Source organism: Alligator mississippiensis, chromosome 4 (assembly GCF_030867095.1).
Source record: "Alligator mississippiensis isolate rAllMis1 chromosome 4, rAllMis1, whole genome shotgun sequence".
Lineage (NCBI taxonomy): Eukaryota > Metazoa > Chordata > Crocodylia > Alligatoridae > Alligator > Alligator mississippiensis.
Genome location: NC_081827.1, coordinates 176,763,861 through 176,788,991, shown reverse-complemented (window position 1 = coordinate 176,788,991; position 25,131 = coordinate 176,763,861). Strand labels below are relative to the sequence as shown.

Genomic DNA, 25,131 nt, shown 5'->3' with positions numbered 1-25,131 from the left:
TCGAGCAAAGTGGTCTAGTGTGCCATGCTCAGTACGCGTGCCGGGGGTTGCTGACCCCTGCTATATGGTGTTATATTGTTATAAGAGGTTTACAACATGGAAGCTTAATGGTTGCTAATAGAGCTTTTACATTCAGGCTCTAAGCTGTATGTTAGTAATAGTGTTATTAGGGGGATCTGTGTAATAATGGAGATCCATTTTCTTTGCCTATTATTTAGTCACTTTAACTAATAACAATAAAATTTTGCACGCATATAAAACTGTCCTCTCAGAAGGCTTTATCAACCTTTTCTAATAACAGTGGTATTTCAGTATGCCCCAGCCTGTACATTATTACTCAGCAGAATGATATAGGTTAATGAAAGCTTGGCACAAAGACTTACAAGATCAAGTGCAGCTGCCAGGATTGAGGCATCAGGGATTGTGCCTGGCTCACAGCAGTTCAGAAGAAATTGAAAGCGCTTCATGCCTTGTCTTATTGCTCCCAGGTTCACTACATTTTTAGATTTTCCACCTTCCTGGTTGGAGGCCAAGTGATCATCAAAACCGTGGCAACCTAAGGAGGCAGAGGGTAGAAAGGGGATCCGGGGAGGGAATGGGGACCAAGGAAGAAAAGGGGAACACAGTATCTCACAAATAAAGAGTTGCATAGAAATCCTGACGTATGATCCTGTCCCAGCTCCTTTCTTCAACTTGACAACCTGCATCATGCACAATCCGAGCATCCGTGGCAGTTCCTATGCCACTCAATAGCTCGATGAGACATATTACCTGTGAGCCTGATTCCTAACTTGCTTATACTGACATAAACAAAATGAACAAACGAACACAAAACATTCCTTGGATCTCAGTAGACTGCTTTAGATTTAGTCTAGTTTAAGTGAACTCAGAAGAGACCTCAAGGAGGCCATCCCCCTCCCTCAAGGCAGGTTCAACTATATCTAAACCATTTCTGGCAGATTTGTGTCTGAACTACCCTTACAAAGCTCCAGTGCTGGAGATTCCACAATATGGCCCAATGTCTTTATTTTTTTTTTTAAATGCTACTATGCTATTAGAAACTCTTTCTGTTTCTTTGAGCTTTTTCCCATCTCCCCTCACTCCCCCTCCAAACTGGTCAGTGCCTCTGACTTAAATTCCCATCCTTCGTAACGACCGATTGTTCTTATGAACAAGTATGCAATAAGCCTATTTGTTGTAAATTATTTTGATAATTTTGTATTATCAAGCAACATTTCAACAAATTAGTAATAATTCTAAGAAATGCATGAGGCAGGTATCAGATATTATTTCCCAGCCTAAATTTCCAGAAGTGACTATTTAGTTTTAGAAGTCTTAATTTCAGGGTGCCCAGTTGAAGATCCCTTACATGGCCTCATTTGCACCCATCTCTTGAAAATCAGGCCCTTTCAATTGTCTCATATTTGGTGCACCTCAACATGGAAGCACCCATACTGAGTGCTTGACCAATCACTCTTGAAAATGAAACCAATAAAGCTCCTTTTGTGCATGATACTAACTTGGCATATTAATTTTGTGTGACAAGTCAACAAATCATGCTGCATACTGGAATGAAAACCTCCCAGTGATAAAGGCAGGTAGGTAGTTGAAGCCTACCAATATATGCAGTGAACGTAACTTGTGAATGTTATTTGGAAGAAATATTGAAATATTCATTAATTGTTGGTAAAACACAAGAAAATTAAAGGAATCCTACACTGAAGCAATGAGCAGGGGATGTGTGGCTTTGACCACACAGCCTCTCCCCCCTCTCCAGTGCAAGCAAGGGAGATTAATTGGATTTCTTTATCCCCACAACAGCAATACCGTTCATGGCTCAGCTGCCATCTTTGCCTTCTTAAAGGAAAGTCAGAAAGGTCTGAGGGTCAGGTGCATAACAGATGGGAGTATATAAGAGTTTCATAGCCTCTGAGGGCACAGGGCTGGAAACCTTAAGCAGCTGGATAGAACTGTCAATGAGTAGAAAAGGAGTAAAAGGAGAAATCTGAAAAATAGTTTGAAATCCAAGCTACCTAGTCAAAGCCAAGACTAGCCAGATCCTGAGCTTTCTTTTTATATTCCCATTTATAGGCATAGAAAGGTCTTAAAGAATAGCAAAGGAACACAGAACACTGGATTGGGACTCTGGTAATTTCTAACATGGATTTAAGGGACAAAAGTTAGGCAACACCTTTGAAAAGACATACCTTGCCAATGGAGTACAGAGAACAGCTGAACTCTGGCACTTCTCCAAAAATAGTTAAATGAGAAGCACTTAGTACTAAAGCAATAGGGAAACCCCAAATGGATATTTTTTTTCCTTAATTATACAAACAGGGATTAAGTAAATTTAATTTTTATAAGAATGAATGTTCATGGTTGTCATGATATGCCCAGAAATAAAAACAAATCTGGTTTTGAACACATTTCATGAGAATAAAAGCCAGAGCCACCAAGAAAGATTATATATATATATAAGTGGGCAACACTATCCTATTTGTACCTCTTCTTTGCTTCTCAACTATCTGCCACATTTAAATGTACCTGCTAGAAATACACAGCTATTATGTCATAATATCTTGTTTGGGCTGCACACAGATATTGGGTTCCACGTCTATCTAATCTCTCAGGTTCTGATTCTGTGCTGTGTCTCTATGAGGTGCAGAACAGAAACTCACAGTCCAAGTGTCTTTTTAATCCTGGTCTGCTCCATAAGGCCTCAAACAATGTAGATACTGGGTCTTAGCTACTTAGATATAGCAGATTCCATGTGTTTTTCTATGGACAACAATCATACCAGAACCCCTTCAGCACCCAGTGCTGTACTTCCACCACGTATTCCTAGAGTCTATAAAGGGATGCTGGAAATGCTATCTTATGGCTGTCTTCCACAATACTGCCCCTCTTTACATGATATAAAAATGGGACAGAGTATGGGTTAAGAACCTTTTGCCTTACATTTTTAGCCCACACTCTTATTCTCAGGTCTTCAATCTGATATATGACAAGATAAACTGGTAATTTACTGATAGTTCAGGGGCTAGATCCTGAGCTAACTGAAATCAATGGGAATGATTGATTTTAATGACAGCAGAATCAGTCCCCCTTGTTAGTGATCAAGATGCTAATTTCTTTTCCCCACTAACGGAGGACAAGCTTGCATTAGCCAATGATCTTTAGCTGCTGCAAACTAGTATAGCTCTGTTAACTTCCCTGGAGTTAGGCTGATTTACAGTGTTGGGGATCCAGCCCAGTTAGTAGAAATCATTGCCTAAACTCTGCAAAAGCTTTACATATTTAGGGAGTTTTGTACTTCTCACTGCCACTTGCTGGGTGTATAGAAGATTATTTCTCTGAAGAGGCTTTATACAATGAACACTCAAAGTTATTTTGTCCAGTTTGTGATAGAAAAACTGCTACTGTAAGTTTTGCATTGAATGAAAAATGTGTTAAATAAAAACCTCAAAGAACAAAGTCTCCTCTGTAAAATACATTGCCACTCACTTCTTTAGCCTGATACTGCATTCTAAGTATAAGCTCAAGACCTCTTCTACATACATGATTAATTGTATAATTCATACACGGGTATGAAATACATAAACATCCCAGTGACCTTATTGACAAACTACAATGAAAGCTAACATTCATAAATAACTTGACAGATGACTAGTCTTTTTTTTTCTTTTACTCTAATTGGGTTTTTTGTTCTAATGCTTTGTACCCAGTTGTCATATTTTAAAACAAAGGCAAAGGGAGCAGGATGTGGAGAAAGCATAAGCACGGTGATACGAGAGCACAACATCACAAATGCCAAAAAGAAGTTAGGACAGTAACACTGACAAAAGCTCTATCCCAGAGTCAGCCATTCATTCAGTTCTTCACAACTTAATAACTTGTCCATCTTACTTGAGAGGTTTCTCCCTTGATTCCTAGGGAAGTTATGGATACTTAGAAAAGTTTACATCCCCATATACATGTTGATCTCTGTGTTACTTTTCACTGTATTCACAAAAAAAATCCTACTCTCAAAGGCACTTTTGTATATTTGATTAACTCAGTTTGATATAATTTGGGAAAAATCATGTTAGCCTTGTTAATTCCTAAATCACAAATTTCCATTTGAAACACATAGCATAATGTGTGTATACACTATTCAAAATACATGTATATACGCATGCTTGCAGGCCTAGGCTTTGATCCCACAAGTTCCAGAAGATGGCTGACCATGTATGATCTAGCCATACAGATTATATTGAGAATCTGTGCGTTATATACTCATATTTATATCACAAACACACTCACACTAGCATAAGTATGTTTTTTTTGTCCTGGGATTTCTCTCTCATTACATATCAACTTCTTATTGGATGTGATAACATAGTCCCTTTACTTTCACAATTCATTTTTCCAAACTTGATGTGTGTGACGTTTAGAAAAATGTCTCAAAATCCCAATTTTCCTAACCTTACAAACAATAGACAAATCCCACCCATAAGAATCTATGTACGCTTTGTCAGTCTTGTCTTCCCCAACCATAAAGATCTTTTTCTTAGCTTTCACACCACCCACTGACTCACATTTATTATGGCATTTCTAATGCATGCACTGGATTTCAAAGCCAAGCATGTCCCGCATATAAATCCCTTTACAGACAAACACACAAATCTTAATGTACACTTCTCTTGGGCAGGTGAAAGAGATGTTTCAATTTTTCATCATAAAAGTATGTGACATACAGTGTTATTCACAATGTGCTGAAATACTTCAGATAGTTTAAATCTCACATAGGTAATAAGAGCATCATCTTAGTATTACATATGCTAAGATGTGTTACACATAACATACACTATTATATAATGTAACACAGAATAAAGAAACTCTTCATTTGGGAATTGCAGTCATACTTGAAATTCTGTACATAAAATGCTGGGAACTTAAATTTAATAAGAATTTTGGATGTGCAAGGTCAGCCTTAGATTTCCAATTTTGAAACACACCTGATGCAAAGTAGAATAGCAAACAGCACTTGTATCTCTAGCCAAAAGCTTTATGCTCTCATTTTGTAATAACAAATCGGTACAGTCAAACTGCTAACTGGCTGTCATTCCAAGCTGAGAAATAAAGGAAGGATCTTTGTGTTTTATGATTCATGTGAAGGATTTCACATCCTCTTCAACTGAATTAACCTCTTTCTGGTAATTTTTTGGCCAGATTTTGCTCAGAAATGCTTAATTGAGGTTAACGTGTAGAAAGTGTTGAAAATCTGTGAGCATAGATAAAGGCAAACAAGACAAAAAAGATGCTAGGGGAAATGTAAGCAATGGAGGTGGGTTATTTTTAGGTTGATACAGCAACATATAGACTTCAGGCAAAAGACTAATCCTTTTGGACTATGAGGCCAGATTCCCAATAACATTTATTCACTAATGAGAGGGTGCAAAAGTAGCTGTGTACCGCCTCACGTTCCTTGGTGTCGAATGTCCTAGGGTACAATTTAGAGTAGCCTTATGATTGCTCTGAGTTGTGCTGATTGACAGTGGATACCCAGGAGCTGTTTTGATAGCCAGAGGTCAGCGAAATGCAGTATTTCTTTGTTCATATTCTTTTCTTTGGTTGTGTCCCTGCTGATGGGGGGAGCAAGGTGAAGGTAAGACAGAAGCAATGACATCAGCTGTTACCTAAGGATTCCCTCACACTGGTGGAATTCTCAGGCTCTACTGGCTTGGCAGCCTTTGGTGCGCTGAAGACCATGTGCTGAGTAACTACAACAAGGGCAAGGATCTAATCTAGAGCATATCTATATTCAATTAATGAAACTGCATATGCAGCTTTCCTGCAAAATACAGGATGCCATGATTATGTTGATCTGATAACTCATATGTGGGTAGCTATCAATTCTGAAAAGAATCATTACAGTAAGACTGTAGCACGCTGTAGTCATGCTGTATAAGAATTGCTGTATAAGAAACCAACATGTATCAGGAATGAACAAGCCAAAAGGACTTCACTTAATGACCAATGCCCTATATTTTACTTCTCCTGTTGACATTGTTTGCTTAAACCAGAGGCAGCCAACATAGGGCTTATGGACCAGACCTGGCTCACAGAGTTGTTTTTTGGTCCACAGGAGAGGATCCAGGAATTTGGGGGTTGAACCCACCCCCAAAATCCAGGGTACAGAGCCACACTGACAGTGCATATCAGCAATAGAGAGCAAGTGATGGCTGCATTAACTCCCACAGCTGCTGGTACTGCTCACCTCAATGCTGCCACCACTTGCCCCACTGCTGGGGCTCACCTGCTACCACTGTATCTGGAGCTGGCCTGTAAGGGTGCCAGGTGAGTTTGATAACCCTGGCATAGACAATGTGTTTTGTATTTACTATACTCCAAAGCCAAGTCATACAATGATGAAATCCAGCCACGGGTTAATGTCTAATCATGTAAAATGTAATGTCAGGGAACATAACAAACCATGAAAATAGTAGAAAGAAGGATGAAAAAAAATCCACCCCTTTGTGTGTGTGTGTTGTTTTAAATAAAAATAAAAGAATGTCAAGATGTGAGGTTGGCTCCTTGAGAACAAGGATCAGGTTTCTGAGCTGAGACTATCTGCAATTGGATGCCTGCTTGAACATATAATATCCTATTCCTTTAAGTATTACTTGAAGCACTTTTCATAAAACCACTGATTTTTTAAAAATTGTAATTGCCTTTAGATATATTTTCTTGGAAAGGTATTATTATTATTATTATTATTATTTCTTTGTTTGAGAAAAAGGGACAGCATCTCTTTAACGAATGGTATGCAGACACTAGACATGCAAACACAGAAGAAAAGAGATAATTAAAACAAGGTTTATACAGCTATTTCCATTTCATCAATGCTAGACTTTGCTAAAGCTGTCATATAGTCGTAAAAAGCTGATGGAGCATCCATCATTATATTAAGGAATGAAAGATTCACATGCCTTATTTTGGACTAAGTCATTGCTTTGGATCAAGTATAAATTTTTCAAGTTTGTCAATTTGATTCTATTCAATTTTCCTTTGAAAGTCCAAATATTATATAATCTTAATTTTGGAGATATTTCCTTTTTAAAAATTCTAGGCTGCTAGAGTTTCTTTTAAAATCAAAATGAAAGAAAGGGGGAAGAGAAAGAAAATGGTTACAAAGAACAAAAAGTTGGAGAACTGAATGGTTACAAAAACAGTGAAAAGCAGGGAAAGGAGAAGAAGGGCTAAAATATAGAAAGAAAGATTGATAGGTAGATAGAAAGAAAAAGAAAAAAAAGGAAAATTAAAAAAAGAAAAGAACCCTGATTTCTAACCATCTTTTTCTTCTGTGTGATGAAACTTGGATGAGTGTCTTCGGCAGGTGCGCCATTTACCAAGACGCTTGAAGAAATTCTCCTCTTCATCTCGCCCATTCTCCAGGGCACCTCCTGGTCCTCCTTCTGACAGTTTCACTGCACTAGTGAATTTCACCTGAACAAATGAAGAGGCAGACTGGAGTCTCATCATGACATTGTATGGTCTCTTTCATTTTTGTCATGGAAATGAAGCATATACAGGATAGGCTATAGCAAGGGTGGGCAATAATTTTGGGCAGAGGGCTGCTTACTGAGTTTTGGCAAGCCATTGAGGGCCACATGACAGGCAGCCAGGGGCAGATAAATATTAATTTTCTAAAGTTTTTAGGAGCCCTGTGGGCCGGATAGAATGGCCTGGCAGGCCGCATCTGGCCCATGGGCCGCATTTTGCCCACCCCTGGGCTATAGCATTGTACATCATGACAGCAACAGATCCGGGTCTATGCCATTCCATTGCCAGAAAGGGAGTCTTCTCAGACACCACTGCCACTACCATCTTTTTTCCTGATCTCTCATTTAGATGATGATCTCTTATTGCTGTGACCATACCATTTGACTTCTATGTCCTCATCTGACCCCCTTGACACGACTGTTCTTTGTTTACTTTTCAGCTACCTGGTTCCATCTTACATATGTCCTTAAAAACTTGTAACTTTCAACTCTTCCCTGTTTTTCCAAAGTCACTTTTATGTCCCCCCATTATCATGTCCAGTAATACAATAGTCAGCCCCACATACAAAAATAGTGAAGTAGTATCATTGCTGTCCCAGCCTGGATCATCACCCAGCACCTCTCTCATCTCAGGGGAAGGGAAAATGTCACCTGCCATTTTCAGTCTCTCTCCTTGCAGGATGGCCTCCCTTGTGCTTGTGAGACAAATACAGCTATCACCACCTTAATGTGGTTATGCTGATCTTTGGTGAGGGGTTTGGATCTTGGAATTCTGGAAGGGGGTGTCCAAACCCAGAACAAAGTACTTCAGGGTCTCTATGTATAGAAATATGTTAGACAGAAGAACAAATGGGAGGCAGGGACAAAGGCATATTACTACATAGATGCTCTTTCACTTCCTTAAAGATTGTGGGGAATCAGAGAAACAAAGAGGTTATCCCTCCAGAATCCAGGGTAAGAATTTCCCCACTACACCACCCCACAGAGCTGCTGGTACCCAGCCAGGATGGTTAGGGTGAATGCATGCACACTTACAAACAGTAGGTCACAGACTTCTGACCTTGGGAGGTAATTGGTTCCATGGCTTTGGAATTCTACCAAAATCCCCTGGTCCCCAGAGCTCTGTAGATTTTTGCTCCCGGGCATGATCAGCTGCAACGTCCATGCAGATCACAGAAGTTTCCTTGGGAGCTAGAAGTGGTCTGTAAGTCCTCTATCCTTCCCACTAATCTGAAATTATTTATTTACCTTGGAACTCTGCCTGATGAAAGAAAGACGGTCTACAGAGCTGATATCCAGGAGGTCTTCCACTCCATCAGCCAGTCCAGAGAGGGAGGACCGCTTCAGCCAGTTCCCTGTTGCAGAGAAAGCCAATCAGAACAATTATGAAATTGTTCCAAGCTGCTTCTATCAACCTGTACAAACATGTTTCTTTGCAATGGAAATAATGTGATACGAGAAAAGGTTGAAAGATAAGGCTTGTTCATGTTACATGCATTAAAAGATCATGGTTTAATCCATAGCATGAAAGGCTGAATGTTAGGGTTATGATGGATGAAAACCAAGACAGGTCAGTGAGAAGAGATGAGTAATACTTAATTCTTTTCCTATTGAAATCTGTTCAGAATGTTTTTCTGGGAGGAAGGATGGTCCAGGGATTAGGGAATTAGCCTCTAAACCTGAAAGACCTAAATTCAATTCCCTGCCCTGCCACAGACTTCCTTTGAGATCTTGGGTAAGTCATCAGATCCTATTTCACTTAATAAGCACTTAAATGCCTAAGGGTGATCCTAATCTACCCAGCTTGAGTCCTTGAAAAAAAGTTAATGCAAAAGGTGGATGGCTCCTATCCTGTTCGCTGCTTTTTGTGACTTAGTTTTAAGGCTACACTGATGACGTTACCTTTCCTCAAAGATTTGAGCAGAATCACACTTATGTGTTTAATATGTGGAATAGGATTGGGCGCTTAGTCTCTTTGTATGCCTCAATTTCTCCCTTGTAAAATTTTCTTGTAAAACAGGGATTCAATAGCAATGTCATACCTCACAGGTGTATCATGAAAATTAATACATTAAAAACTATGAGGCACTCAGACACTGCCTGTCTATACTATGCAAGTCCCCAGATAGATATTTTCCCTGCAAGTCTGCACATGCAATACATATATATAATATAGAGAGACATACATTTACCTATGGGGAGTTTGAGTTTCTTTCGGAGAGAGATCCGTCGGGAACGGGAGCGAGAGCGCCTTTCAGTGGTTGTCCCAGAGTGAGCTGTGGTGCATTCTGATGTATCCTGCTCTGACTGGCTACTTGTATCACTTGCTGCACTCTGCGACTTAAACATCTTCCGCCAGAAGTCCTTGCGTCCCAGAACAGCCCCCTGCATTTGCTCATCGCTGCAAGAAATGACAACAGATAACCACAACTTTAATACACATACTTGGCAGTAACTTTTACGCTGTCAAGCACATTTGAATGATGTTTTCTTATACTAACTTCTATTACTTGGCACCTGTTATTCTAAGAATTTCAGACTTATTTGTCTCAAGATAATTTATTAAGCCAGACAACATGTTCAGTATTGCACAAGTCAAAAAATAACAATAGCTTCTGCCATGGAGAGCTTGAATTTTAGAAAGGCTGTTCAGTTTTCTCTGTCCTTCTACTGAAGAATTTCACTTTTGTGGACAAAGTGACCAGTGATAGCATGCAGGAAAAATGCCTTCAAAAGTACATTTATTAAAAAGTTTTTGTATACTAAGATTCCATTTGGGACACTATATGAAGTCATAGTTTTAACAAATTTACTGGAATACAAATAGTACACTCTGCACCAACAACTCCAAATGGCCATGACAGGACTTTGACAAGAAGTAATAAATATAATTCTTCTTCAGAAGACTAGAATTTTCTGCTGTTCTTACATCCTTATCATCAGAGGCAGGGTTCATAAGATCATAGAAAAGTAGGGCTGGATGGGATCTCCTTAGGTTATTTAGGCCAGACCCCTGTTCAAGGCAAGATAAACCCTGACTAAACCATCAAAGTCAAGTGTCTGGCTATCCTGCTCTTGAAAATTTTCAGGGATGGAGATTTCACAACTTCTCTAGGTAGCCTGTTGCAATACTTGACCACCCTCATAATCAGAAAGTTCTTCCTAATCTGCAACCTAGATTTCCTTAGCTGCAGTTTGAGGCCATTGCTCTAGTCCTGTCCCCTACAGCCACAGAAAAAAGGCTATTTCCCTCTTCTTTATAACCAACCTTCAAGTACTTGATGACTGTTATTAAATCCCTTCCCCACTTTAATCTTCTCTTCTCCAGACTATATAACACTAGTTCTTCCAGCCTTTTCTCATTAGTCATTTTTCCTATGACTCTAATAATTGTTGCTGTTCTCTGAAAAACTCTTTCCAATTTGTCCCCATCTTTTCTGAAGTGTGGAGCCTAAAACTGGACACAGTACTTCAGGTGAGACCTTACTAGTGCCAAATCATGGAAGAATCACTTCTCTTGATTTCCAAGTGATACTTGTGTTAATACAACCCAATATGCTGTTAGCTATTTTTTTTTTTTTTTGGCAGCAAGACCCCACTGTTGGCTCATATTCAGTTTATCATTCACTGTAACCCCCAGGTCTATCTTTGCAGTAATGCAGCCCAGCCAGATTCAGATTCAGTCCATCATGAAGCCACCGTTTAAAGTAATACGACATGACACTTTTCATCCTTAGAGTGCTTTGCAAAGATCAATATCATCATCCTCATTTTATTGATAAGGAAACTGAGGCCCAGGGTGGTGAAGTGACTGGCAAAGCTGGGGAGAGAGCATGAGGTCCCTGGGCTCAAGTCCAGTGCTCCATTCCCTAGTGCCACCCTAATACAGAAGCTGATGGTAGCAGAAGGCAGAAGAGCAGATCAAGCAGGGAGCACAAGGAAGGAAGCTGAAAACAGAGCAGGAGTGTGAGGAAGAAGCACAGCGTAGAGAGCAGAAAGCAGAGCAGCATATTGGACAGAGGAAGAGGATTGGAGGGGCACTCAGGGAGGAGTAGAGCTAATCTGTGGCATGCCTGCCAAAAAGGTGGGTCTTCCACTGGGTCAAACTGTATGAGAAGTTTCAAGAACTATGACTGTACTCAGCAAAGATGAACTTTAAGACTGGACCAAAACTCCAATTAACTAGACTAATATATACACCCACTCACATGTTTTGTTCAGTCATTCCTATAAAATTTTCTAATTAGAAAATTCTATTTCTTCTTAAACTAAGGCTTTCTCCCTCACAACCCATCTTTCCCCTACTTGATCCTGCAGCAAACTTGGAGCATCGCATTTATGATTACGCATAATTTCCATGGCAATATAGATAAGTCTCTGCAGACTTAGTAGCTGCAGAAGAAAAGAAAGGGGTGGGCAGAGTTGAAAGACTTAGAAATAGAAATCTCCCAGTTGAGATCTCTTCTCTCGTCATAGGATATGGGCAGCTTCTCCTGAAAACATCATGTCTGTTATGTCTTCAGAAAATATAAACACATGTACATACTGATAGCTTCACCAGACATTCTTACAGATTTCCACTAAAGGAGACTAAAATCTCCAAGGTAGTATCTGCCAGAAAGAAAATTTGAAAAATATGAAAGGAAATGCAGGAGGCACAAGTTAATAACCAAGGATAACTTCATTACACATATAATAATATTTTACTATTTAAAAAAATAGAACAACATAAATCATGGTCTCAAAAGGAGAATGTAAGGAATAGAAAAGGCAGGGATTTGGAGGGATTTCTTGTGAATTTTAATTATTTTTTTCTTAATAGCAGATGTTAAATACCCTGGGGCAGTAGAAGATGCTTTTTCATGCTGAGTGTGTACAGACCCTAACCTCATGGACCTCCAATCACTAAAATAGCTGGCAGTACAGCTCATTTCAGCTTAGTACACAATGCTAGGCTTCACTGATTTTCTACTGAAATCAATGTTATGTCTAATTGTACCAATCCCTTCTTGCATCATGTGATGGGGGAATTTGATAGATATAATCATGAAGGTCAGTAGCAAATACCCACTGCATTTGTTGTATCACTTAAAGAAAAGAATCCTTAAAGAATTGGCGTTCTAAGCAGTCACACTGCTAAACATTCACTTACTGCTCTGGAGTCTGCAGTGGACGGCTGGAGAGGTAACTGCGACATTCATCGGGGGCAGATGATGCCTGTGCCTGTCCCTTATCAATAACAATGCTTCCCACCTCAGATCTGTGCAGACAACACAATCGAATTAACAGGTGGCATATCTCACTTCTCGTGAACATTGTTCACTAAACATGGAATCTAGCACTTTGAAAATTGAACTGTCTTAAATGCATGCCCCTCTATTTGTAAACTGTTGGCCTTTAATCGCTATAAAAATGCGCTGGTGCGGGGAACGGAGGTCAAGATTTTCAAAAACAGCTAATAATTTGATGTACTTTGGATTTTGGATACACAGTTTGAGACATTTTAAATGTGGCTAATTTCCAGAAAACTCTAACCTCAAATACCTTGGAATCTTGGCCAGTGGGCTTTGTGCATCTCAGAGATTGTCCAGTGGCTTTGTGTATCCAAAACTAAAAAACGCTATGCAACAATTTTTTGATGTTGCCAGTTACTTGAAACTCAACCTCTTTTTTTCAGTTTAAAGCTCTCTTTTTGATCTATACTCATACTTCTGTCCTATGTTTTAATACAACATGACTCCAACCACGAGATCAAATTTCATATTAATAACGCAATATTTCAAGACTAAATTTCTTTTGTATCATGATCCATGTCATGGATCAGCCACCAGACAAAGCATGCCCACTAGAAAAAAGAAGCTTCCTCACTTGTATTGATGAGCTGTATTTGACTCAAGAAGTCTATGGGGTGACAAGAGGTAAGGTGCTGCTGGATCTGGTACTGGGCAAAAAGGATAATCTAGTCAGCGACCTGAGGGTCAAAGGGAAGCTCGGTGATAGCGATCACGAGTTGATCACTTTCTCTATCCATCACAAAGCTGGCAAATCAGTCAGCAATACAGAAATGCTTGAATTTAGGAAAGTGGACTTTCACAAGCTCAGTAGGTTGGTTGTTGAGGCCTTGAGACACCATGATCCAACAGGGAGGGGAGTCCATGATGAGAGGTTGCTCCTTAAGGATGTGATTCTAAAAGCACAAGAGAAGTCCATTCCGGCCTATAGGAAAGGTAGCAAAAGGGCTGGGAGACCCCCTTGGCTCAGCAGGGAACTCATAGACCTCCTGAATCTAAAAAGAGAAGCTTATAAGGGATGGAAGTCAGGAACTACAACTAAGAAGGATTATGCAGCACTGGCCCACAACTGTAGGGAGCAGACCAGAAAAGCCAAGGCTGAAACTGAACTCAAACTGGTTACGGGAATCAAGGACAATAAACAGTCCTTCTTCAAATATGTGGGAAGTCTGAAAAAAACCAAGGGCAACATCGAACCTTGCTGAACCAAATGGGGCAGCTGACAGCTGACACCCAGGAAAAAGGTAATCCCCTCAATGATTACTTTGTATCAGTTTTCCACCAGCCCAAGGGAATCACCCTGCCTGACAGGATGCTGCACTACCAGGGTAAGGGTGATCATACTCCTAAAATTTGCGAAGATCTTGTGAGAGAACACCTTGAGAGGCTGGACATCCACAAGTCAGATGGCCCGGATGGAATGTACCCAAGAGTGCTAAAACAGTTGGCTGACATCATAGCACAACCAATGGTGAGGATATTTAAAATTCGTGGCATTTGGGAGAGGTTCCTGAAGATTGGAAGAGGGCCAGTGTGCTGCCTATCTTCAAGAAAGGAAGGAAGGAAGATCCAGGGAACTACAGGCCCATCAGTTTGACTTCAATTCCTAGAAAGATCTTGGAAAAATCATCAAAGAAACCATCAACAACAGGCTAACAGAAGGCAACATTCTGAGAGATAGCCAACATGGCTTCATTGTGGGTAGGTCTTGCCTGACCAACTTCATATCCTTCTATGACCAGGTGATGAATCACGCTGACAAAGTAGAATAGGTTGATGTCATACATTTAGATTTCAAAAAAGTCTTTGACTAGGTCTCCCAAGATGTCCTCATGGTAAAATTGGGGAACTGAAGCCTCGACAACCTTACAGTCCGAGGGCTGGGGAACTGGTTCTGTGGTCAGACCCAGAGAGTGACAGTCAATGGAACAGAGTCAATATGGTGCATGATGACCAGTGGCATCTCCCAGGGCTCAGTACTTGGACCAATACTCTTTAATATATTCATAAATGATCTGGATTCAGGTGTCAGAAGCAGACTGGCTAAGTTCGCAGATGACACCAAATTATGGGAAATGCAATCACGCTAGAAGATAGGCTGGCAATTCTGGCTGACCTAGACAGGCTTGCAAGGTGAGCAGATCAAAACCTGATGACATTCAACATGGAGAAATGCAAGGTGCTTCACCTCGGGAGAAAAAACCCACATCATACTTATAGGCTCGGCAGCGCTACACTCACTAGCACCATGACCAAAAGAGACTTGTGGGGTCATTACTGACTACAAGATGAACATGAACCACCAATTTGATGCCATAGCTGACAAAGCAAATAAAACTCTGGCTTGCATCTACCAATGCGTCTCAGGCAAGATCCAAGACGACATCCTCCCACTTTCCTTGGCCTTGGTGAGACCACAGCTGGAGTACTGCATCCAATTCTGGGCTCCACACTTTAGAAAGGATGTAGAGAAGCCTGAGAGAGTCCAGAGAAGAGCCACATGCAAGATTAGAAATCAAGAGAGCAGGCCTTATGAGGAATGACTGAGAGGCATGGGACTCTTCAGCCTGGAGAAGTGAAGGCTCAGGAGTGACTTGGTGGCCGCCTATAAGTATATAAGGGGTGTGCATAAGGAACTGGGAGAATGTCTGTTCACCAGGGCACCCCAAGAGAAGACAAGGTCTCATGGTCACAAACTGCTGGAAGATCATTTTAGAATGGACATAAGGAAAAACTTCTTTACTGTCCGAGTCTCCAGAGTCTGGAATAGACTCCCCCCAGTAGTGGTCCAAGCACCTACTCTGGATGCCTTTAAGAAATGCTTGGATGTTTATCTTGCTGGGGTGATCTGACCCCAGCTGACTTCCTGCCTCTTGGGCGGTGGGCTGGACCCAATGACCTTGTGAGGTCCCTTCCATCCCTAATGTCTATGAAATCTATTTCCCCAATGAAGCAATGCACAAGACTGAGTCATCCTCACATGAAATTGTTGGATTTAAAATCACCCCTTCAAACAAAACCTCCTTCTCTCACTCACTCACTCACTCACTCACTCACTCACTCACTCACTCACTCACTCACTCCTTTTCCTGTTTCTCTACCTTTCCATCTCCCAAAGAATCCCTTGCTTTGCTATCTAATCCCTGTTTTACCAGTTATTTCTGTGAGGTTTGAACTTTTTCACTGCTGCTTCCAAAGCTGTCTCAGGCCCTTGTTACATGTTGCACTGTGAGCCACACAAATGTTGATTGGTTTGGTGCTAGCTTGCAGTCACACCTTCAACCTAAGCAGCACATCTGTGGGGAGTAGCCAAACCTTAATGGAACATGAGCTGGGTTATGTGGATCACGAGATAATCCTGCCTTGGAGTGGCATAACTTTGATCTTCACAATGAGTTTTTAAAACCACTTAAAGGTGTTAACGTGCCAACAGTCCAGGGGTTATGAGCTCATGGAGCTGTCCAAAATTAATATACAACAAAGCCCTCACTTTATTAAATATTAAGGGAGACTGATGCCACCTCCACACTTGAGCTTTGTACATGAAGAGATGACATGCTAACAAGAGGAATAAAACAAGCAATCCTATGGACTTTCCTACATTTGTGTTGAAGGCAATAAGTTACACAGCATTATATACATAATTCATAGCCTTATTACACTCCCAGACACAAACCTTTTGCTCCCTGAAGGTTTTGGTTCCTGCTCTGTTTCCTCTGTTTTCTTCCCTGGTATTAATTTTTCAGCACTATCCAAAAGGGCACTGAGTGCCACCCTTCTAAAGACATTTCCATGAGCCTCCTTGATAAATTGGACCAACTGTCGGATGTCACAGTACAATCCCTGAATAACAAAAAATGTCATGAGGCAGAGGGGGAAAAGGAGAGAGAAAGAGAGAGGGAGAGAATTCTATAATGGGTTTGCTTTTAAGCAGAGACAGGGGAAGAGACTTTATTTTTAGATGTAGTTAGTAGCTTTTAAATTATTATTGTTATTCAGATGAAGCACACGGTTGTCATATAACCATTTCAATAAGGAAAGGTGCTGTCCTGTTGGGCTATTCCCCACCAGAAGCACACTGTTGTTATGAAACCTATGCTGGGTTGGACTAAGGGAGCTTTAAGTTATGTCAGGGCTGGGACATCTGCTGGAAGAGGAAGCTGCAACGATTGCTCAAAGCCTCTTTTACCTCATTCATCTAAGCCCACAATGTTAAGAGGTAGGAAAAATCCAAAAGAAAAAGCTCCAAATTGCATGTTGTGCTTCAGAACCTGTCAGTATCTCAGGATTTTTCTTAATTATTTTAGAGGATTACTTCATGAAAATGGAAAGGAATGATTCACACATTCACCAATCTAACTCCTACACTTAAGATTTTTTTTAGTTCAGTGCATTCACATATATATTTGTGGCAACTAAGAGGAGTTGGTATGTCAAGGTCCCCTCTGATTCAGGGAAGGTGGCTTTCCAAACAGCCCAACTTCTGTTCAAGGATATCTCTTGAAACCTCATGATCTATTCTGAAAATTTCAGGCTTGGATTTATAGAGCCAGTATTCTACAAACCGCCCCCCCCCCCCAAACAAACATACTTTTACAGACTACCCAGTGTACTGTCTTATGCCCTACTCAACAAGGTACTTAGGCACACACTTAATTTTAAGCATGTGAGTACCCCCCACAATAGGCAAACTCCAAACATAGCCCTGTCACTTCAGTCCATTATTTCTTTACAAGCAGAGGTTGTGGTCATACACTTTACAGACTTGGAGTCCAAATGCACCAACCCTATCAACCTCAGAAAAGCATAAATCTTGTGAAGGAAAAGCATGCCTCTTGGCTCTAGTCTAGTCTGATCCAATGGATGACTGCCCATGCCCTAAAACTATCAGCCAGTTCAGTATGACAGGCAGGCTTTGCTATGAAGAATTCAAGAGAGAAATGTAGAGAGGTATGGTATGTCAAGATTGGGCATTCCTAGCAGGGATGTTGTTAGAAAATTTATGAGGCACCAGCCAGCCATGGGCTACAGCCTCAGCTGATTCCAACTGACTTTATCTCTACCTGAGTCAATGGACCTGTTCTGGTTTAGCTCATGTGGGAACCTAACCCATTACTCTTAGCTCCAGCTTAGTGCTACTAGTTCTTCTTTCCACTAATGTCAAGTTCACAAAGAAACCAACAAAAGCACTATCTGAAGACAAAGGAGATCAAACCCCGAAGGTATTAGCTTGTCACACCAACCTACCAACCTACCAAGACCCAAAGGTCTTGTTGAACTGAATTTGGGCCTAATTTTAAAGCTTAGCTGCCACTTGAGACAAAATTAAAATATAAGCTTTTAGAACATGAACCAAAGTTCTCACCAGATTTTCAGGGCTATGAAGTTCATGTGTAGTAGAGGCACAGCGAGTGATCAGGGACTTGAACATGGCACTGACTATAATTCCTTCCACACTTTGTGCAGTAGATTTGTTGTCCACTGTGGTGAAGTTATTGCCAAATCCAGCCTTGTCTGCAAAATGCAAGCATGAATAAACCCAATTGTTGAGATGGGTTAAACATTATGCATCAAAATATAATGATGTATTTAAATGCATTAAGAGATGTAAATCCATGGTAACACCTCACTCGGAACACTCTGTTCAATTCACAATGAATATGATAAAAATGGAGGTCAGAGATAGGTGACAAGAATAATAAGAGGAATTGAAAAAAATCTATGTGCAAATAAATTGAAAAGATCAGGAGGGTACTTCCTCTCCCTTTTTCTCCTCTAATTTAGTGGTATATCAAATAATGAAGAGGAGAAAATGGTAAATCAGGCATTCCTATATGCCCTCTCACATGAACAATGGGATATTTAGTTAAACTGAAAAGCAAGAAATTTAGCACTGAGAAAAGCATTTTTTTAAATCAGTGGAACTTTATTCACACAAGATAGTATGGAGGCCAAGATCACAGAAACATTAAAAAAAAGGATCTTTTAAATGAGAACATCCACAGTTTTCATTAGACAGAGTGAAAACAGTCAAAAGGGACATCATATGCCCTCTTGCTCTGAGGTACAGACCAATTTGTAACTGCTGGGTGTTTGAAAGATTCATCATGTATGCCTCTGATTTCACAGCTATCCGCTGTGGTGTTTCTTGAACCTTTTTTTGAAGCACTTTGGACTACAGGCAGCACACGGGACTGAACTAACTACCTGGATGTATGGCAGGTTTGTATTCTAAGCGCCTATAATTATCTGCTTGTGCATGCAGGGGGGAAATGTATGCATGCAATCATCAATTGCCATTGAATTGTCTGTCTTCAAAAATAAATCCAACTCACGTTGTAGGCACATAAACCAGAAGGCTCACCTTCTTGTTTACGAGGTCTGTTCTAGCTATTTACTGCCTCCCTTTAGGCTATACTCAGAGTATTACATGCTCAATTATATCTCCATTCAGAACAAATGCTGGAATGCACAGTACACTCCAGCTGGCATCTAGTCATGTCATTAAGCAGAAAACAACTTCTTGCCTGAGGCATGTTAGAGAGGAAATTTCCCTTTGCCAAGCTATAAACAAACAGGTAGGATGCATCAAAAAGAGGGCACATGTGTTTCTTTAAATGTCATTGTATTGGAAATAGACTAGGTTATTAAGACCCACAGCTGGGTATATGGGGTGTATGTAGTTTGGTGTAGTTCCACTGAATTCAACAGAGTTCCAGTGACCCACACACCAGGTGAAAAATGGATTTTATCATTCCATTTTACTTTTTGGCTTCAGCCATTCACTCTGACTTTTTGAAAATTGTAATGCATATCCTCTGTGCAGGTGTTGTTGTCTTAGAAAAGTGACTGGGCTTGAGATGCTAGCTCTCCTTACTGTCAGTGACTGGCTCCATGCAGAATCCTAGCAAAGCATGAAGAAAATCCACCACGTTATTGAGGGAATCTCTGTTCACATAGTCCCTCATCGTCTGCCGGAACTGCATCTTATCCAGCTTGTACAGCTTTGTGAGGCAATTCTGAGCCTGTGAAGACATTAAAAAAAATCAGAAATATCCACTTGAATTTTGTCAACAGTGGCAGGGTCATTTGGGTGCTTTTCTGCTCTTGCTTTCTCTGTGCTACAGTATAAAGTAACTTCAACTGTAAGTCAAATATTCAAATCTCACAACAGGACATGGGCTCAGATTAAAAGATGACCAGGCACTTCAATAGAAGGTGCCACTGCATTGCTTTTGGGTGAGATGGCAGGTCAAGGTCATGTTTAGCCACCCATTGAGACCCTCCATGTAGAAGACAAAGTCTCACTGCACATTACAGTTGATATCTGTTGTCCTTGACTGAAAATTATTTTTTGATAAAACAGGCTCTGGCCCAAAGATGTCAGATTTTCAGCCTGTGGTCCAGATTAAACCCATTAGATATGTCTGTTCCTAGTGCCCAATTCGTATTCTGAAAATGCAGGCCTTTAGTTAAAAAAAATAAGAACTGACTCTGTGTTGCAAATGTAACCATACAAACATGACCCAAATGCAGTGAGTTTTTTAAAAGTCTGAAATATCAGCTCCAAGAGAAGTATGGACTCTTTCCTGGTGCTCTCCATGGGGGTATGGTTTCTGAAGCTCAAGGGGAGTGCACTAAGGGACAGATATTAAAATAATTTAGACATACAGTTGTACATGCAGTTATCACAAGCAGCAAAACAACCTGTTCAAATAAACAAACAGCAGAACCAGCAGTGTGTTAGATCTCGTTAGTTGCCCCAGGCCAGCAAGGTGCCTAGATGCAAGCTTGTGTTTAAGCATATGACTAGCCCATCAGTTTCAGAGAGACTACTCATATACTCAACATCAAGCTTTGCACCTAGGTGTTTCACTGGATTGGGACCAAAATAATGCAAAATGTAATTTGGTAAGTAAAAGTTTACTTATTCCATGCGGGCCATTTTCAACCCATGCTCTTGGTGAAAATTTTCCAGCATTACCAAAGGATGCCCTGCTATCCTGTGACAGCTGTAAAAGTAGGATTCAACAACCCATGACCCTCGAGGCTGGACCCAGCCAACAAAGAGGTTGGATCCAGCCTGCGAAGGTCCAACCCAACTTGGGGCAGTGCAGGGGATTGGAAAAAATACAGCTATGTTGAGCCTTCCATCCCCTCTGCAGCCCTCCCTGATCCTCTCTCGTGCCTCAGCTTAACCTTAAGGGTTCCTGAGGAGAGAATAATCAGAGGCAGATTGGGTGCTCCAGAGGCTGGAGATTTGTACCCCATGGCAGGGGACCAAGTCACAAGCTCCAGCCCATGGCAGCAAAAGGTTGCCAACCCCTGGTATAAATGATTCAAATTGTAACCCAACTCCACCTCGTTTCACAACTGCAAACAGATTTGGGCCGTCTCCATGGAACATGAGAAGCTGTCCCTAGAACCTGATCCAGCATTCTCTGAAGAAAGGGAAAGGACTTCACTTGACTTTGGTGGGATCCCTAAAGTCTATGATTATATGATAAAGTATTCCTGACTGCATAGTGCTGATATGGCCACTACCCACATTTCACACATTGCTTTAGGAAGCATTTGGGGATGTTTGATTCAAAAGATAATATATAAAACTGAATTCTAGTCTATTCTCTTCAACAGTACACAGGGCTGTATTAATATGAACATCACTTGCAAATCAAGGGAATTGATTCTCCAACTCTATTCAGCACTGGCGAGGCCTCATATGGAGTACTATGTCCATGGGCATATCTAGGATTTTGAAAAGAGGGGTGCAGGTGGTATGACACATCACATATGACACAACACATATTTTTCTCCAGTTAAATGGAAACTAGATCCTTTACTAATATGCTAACGGAGTAACACTATACAAGTGTAACTATTGGAATGTGCACAAATTTGTTAATTATATATAAAGTTTAAAAAGAACACAACAAACTAGGCAAAAAATAGTCAAAATTGTCAGAAGATATTGTTTCATTAGTCCTATAGTCATAATTATATGCAATCAGATTCGTACAACAAAATCTAGCCTTCTTGAGCATCTTGACAGTGCCTCCAATACCACACCATCATTCATTTCTATACCTGACTTAATATTACCAGATTTGAGTTAAATGTTTTTAACTAGTGTTAAAAACAGTGCACAGGACTGTGAAATAGAAGAGAGACATTACTGGGAATGGTTAACAGACAGCAAAACTGAAAAAGAAAGAATAGTTTGAATAGCAGAACCTCAAGACCATAACAAAGAATAGACAGTCATTAACACCTGTGGACTAGAGAGAGATTAACAGGAATCAGGGAGATGACAATGAGCTATGAAGTCAATTGACTCTCTCAGCACTGCCAGGGTGTTGGTTTTAAAGTTTGGGTGGAGCATGAATCAAAGGTGGAGTGGGGCATTGAAATTGCATCACTGCATCTCCCCCTGGACCTGCCCCCAAGTGTGTCCACTTTTGGGCTCCACATTTCAAGAAATATTGACAAATTAGAGAGTCCAGTGGAGAGTGACATAAATTATTAAAGACCTGGGAAACATAATTTATGAGGAAAGTTTGAAAGAACTTAGATTATTTAGTCTGGAGAAGAAAAGACAAAAGGGGTGACGGTGGGATTTGACAACAGTCTTCAAACTACCTGAAGGATGATTACATGGAGGATGGTGACAGACTATTTCCTGTGGCCACAAGTATCAGGACAAGGAGCAAGGTTTATAAATTCCAGAAAGAGAAATTTGGGCTCAATATTAGGAGGGATTTCTCACTATAAGAGCATATCTACACATGTATTTAAGCACAACTAAATTTAATGTGCATTAAGCTGATGATCATGAAGCAATTTTTAACAGACTGTCTACACATGAAGAGACTTGGCACTAAAGTTAGTGCCAAGTCCCTGCAGCCCTGCCATATGCCCCTAGTGGCTGGGCAGACCCGGCACTAAAGTTAGTGTCCAGTTGCATCTACACGTGCTTTAACTAATCATGTCTAAATTTGATACCTGCTAATTTTGCCATTTTTAATGCCCATAATGTACATTAAATTAGGCCAATGTGCATTAATGCATCTCGTGTAGACATGCCCTAAGAATAAGACACTATTGGAACAGGCTACACACAGAGTAGCCTGACCCTGAAATATCTGTCCTTCAACACTTTTAAAGACACTTTAGTCAGGAATTATCCTATCTTGAGTGGGAGGGTTGGGTGGACTAGATGACCTTATGAGGTCCCTTCCAGCCTTATTATTCTATGAATTTAAGTTTCTACCCTTACACTGGTATTTTATGTAGCTAGAAAATAATGGTGCTAATCACAGAGGGCATTTATACACATGCTCTGGAAGTGAGGGGAGGGGATGCAGGACACAGAGTGCCCAGAGCATCGGGTGTATCAGTGTCCTCACACTGAAAAATGGTGGTGGGGGCACTTTAACTAAAGATGAGCTTTAGTTAAAGTGCCCCCGCTGCCATTTCTCAGCACGGGGATGCTGATACACATGATGCTGGAGCCTGCTGGAGCACGGTAATTACCACACTCCAGCAGACGCAATTAATCATTTAATCAAGTCTGCTCCGATGTGCTATAATTAGAGTGCATCAGACCAGCCTCACTGTGTGTGTATAGATGCCAGAGCTTGTAAATCAGAATTTAGAAAGGAAAAAACCAATGTACAGACATTTGGAATTGTCTGAGAACTATTCTGTATTTTCAGTGTAAAACAAAATGAATTCTAATTTTGGTCTCCCTGATAACAACTAACAAGGATCCCCTAATTCAGAGTAACCACTTTGCACTCCTCTGTCACAGCAATCTGAATATAAAGCTTTAGTTCCCAGTCCAGAGATGAAAACTCTACTGCAAGTGGCTTAGGTCTGATTTAGGGACACTGTGTCTATTCTTCCTCCCTGTTTTCAATAGAACTTGGATCAGGAGACATCCCTATGCCATGCTGATCTTTCCCTTCTTTTTTGGTCTCTTGTGGTCTTTACAGCCCAGCAAAAAAGTAAAGTTACTTTCTAGCTACTGAAAACCAGAGCAGAGAAATGGGTTTATACAGAGCAGCTTCCAAAGGAGTTCAGAGGAGACTTAGGCAGCCGTTGCTTACAATACTGACGTGCTCTGTGTTGTTTGGTTGTAGTAGAGGAAGGATTATCCTGGAAAAGAATATACTGGGTACCTTGCAGGACCTGGGAGACCTGAGCTCTGTCTCCGATTCAGCCACAAACTTCCTTTGCAATGCAAAACCATTTAATCTCTTTGCACATTTGTAAAACCAGGATAATTCTTTACCTCCCAGCTATGAGGACTGTGAAGTTACATCTAATATGGTAATGATGAAAGCCACAGAAATACTCAAATGGGGAAAATTGACAAAATCCTAGATAAAGTCAGTAATCGATTCTTGGGGGAGTCTTATCTTTTAAAATTCTAATCCTTATTCTGAGATTTCATAGTCTGAGTCACAATCTCTTAGAACTGGTACAAATGTTCAACAAATGGCAAGAAAAATTCATTACAGCTAAAAGCCCACGAACAAGCTGCCAGGCAAACTAAAGCAAAGAAGAATGCATTTACATTTTACAATACAACCACACACTTGTAGAAGTTAACTGATCCTTATCATAACTCTGTATCACTCTCAGATATAGCATATGTTACAGAATGCTTTGAATTCAAGGCTCGGTATCAAAACGCACCACACAACATGCACTTTTTCTGTCATTCTTCAAAAAAAAAAGACCAGTTAGGAGGAGGGGAGAGCCCCCTGTGTTGGCTTCATTTACTTCCAGGACCCACTCTCACCTCCATTTTTATGGGCACAGTATGCATCCATAATTCTAGACAAAGGGAATGCTCACTGCAGCAAAACCTGGTAGTAAATATATTATCAGCTCGCTACTAGTTAAATGTTTGCAGGGCTGGAAGACTCCATTATAGAGCTCCTGTCTGGCAGAGCACTGGGGCTGTGTTCCCACTGAAATCCCCCAGGGATCCATTTTAATTCTCTGGGATGTGGTCAGAGCAATAGCCAGGCTCTTAGGGATAGAAAAGATCAAAGACACCCATAAAAACCCACACACAGCTCTGAGCTGTATTTTCCACTTGTCATTCTTGAATGGTAACCAAGAGCCACAGCCTAGGTATATCTTTGCCTCGCTAGGAGCCAGACCAATGGAAGAGGAGTCTTCTGCTACCCTGGAGCACTGGAGCACAGTGCACACTGGCTACTGGGACCTCGTGGAGCAGCCCAGAAATATCAGTTCAAGGCCACCCTATAGAATTACATGCCTTG

The 25,131-nt window shown here is 40.7% G+C and overlaps 1 protein-coding gene across 5 annotated transcripts in view; it reads right to left on the bottom strand.

Annotated features, from left to right (window-relative positions):
• The window catches only part of UNC80 (unc-80 homolog, NALCN channel complex subunit), a 202,145-nt gene that overhangs the window by 128,042 nt on the left and 48,972 nt on the right, over positions 1-25,131 (bottom strand). For 3 of the 5 annotated variants that reach the window (XM_019491985.2, XM_059727126.1, XM_019491988.2), the window contains exons 15-22: positions 19,713-19,860; positions 18,201-18,349; positions 16,512-16,678; positions 12,697-12,804; positions 9,731-9,945; positions 8,793-8,899; positions 7,392-7,488; positions 384-556 (exon numbers count right to left, since the gene is read on the bottom strand). In XM_019491985.2, the coding sequence (XP_019347530.2) occupies positions 384-556; positions 7,392-7,488; positions 8,793-8,899; positions 9,731-9,945; positions 12,697-12,804; positions 16,512-16,678; positions 18,201-18,349; positions 19,713-19,860 (1,164 nt within the window). The remainder of the gene's footprint in view (positions 1-383; positions 557-7,391; positions 7,489-8,792; positions 8,900-9,730; positions 9,946-12,696; positions 12,805-16,511; positions 16,679-18,200; positions 18,350-19,712; positions 19,861-25,131) is intronic. The other 2 variants (XM_019491986.2, XM_059727127.1) reach the window with 1 other exon arrangement.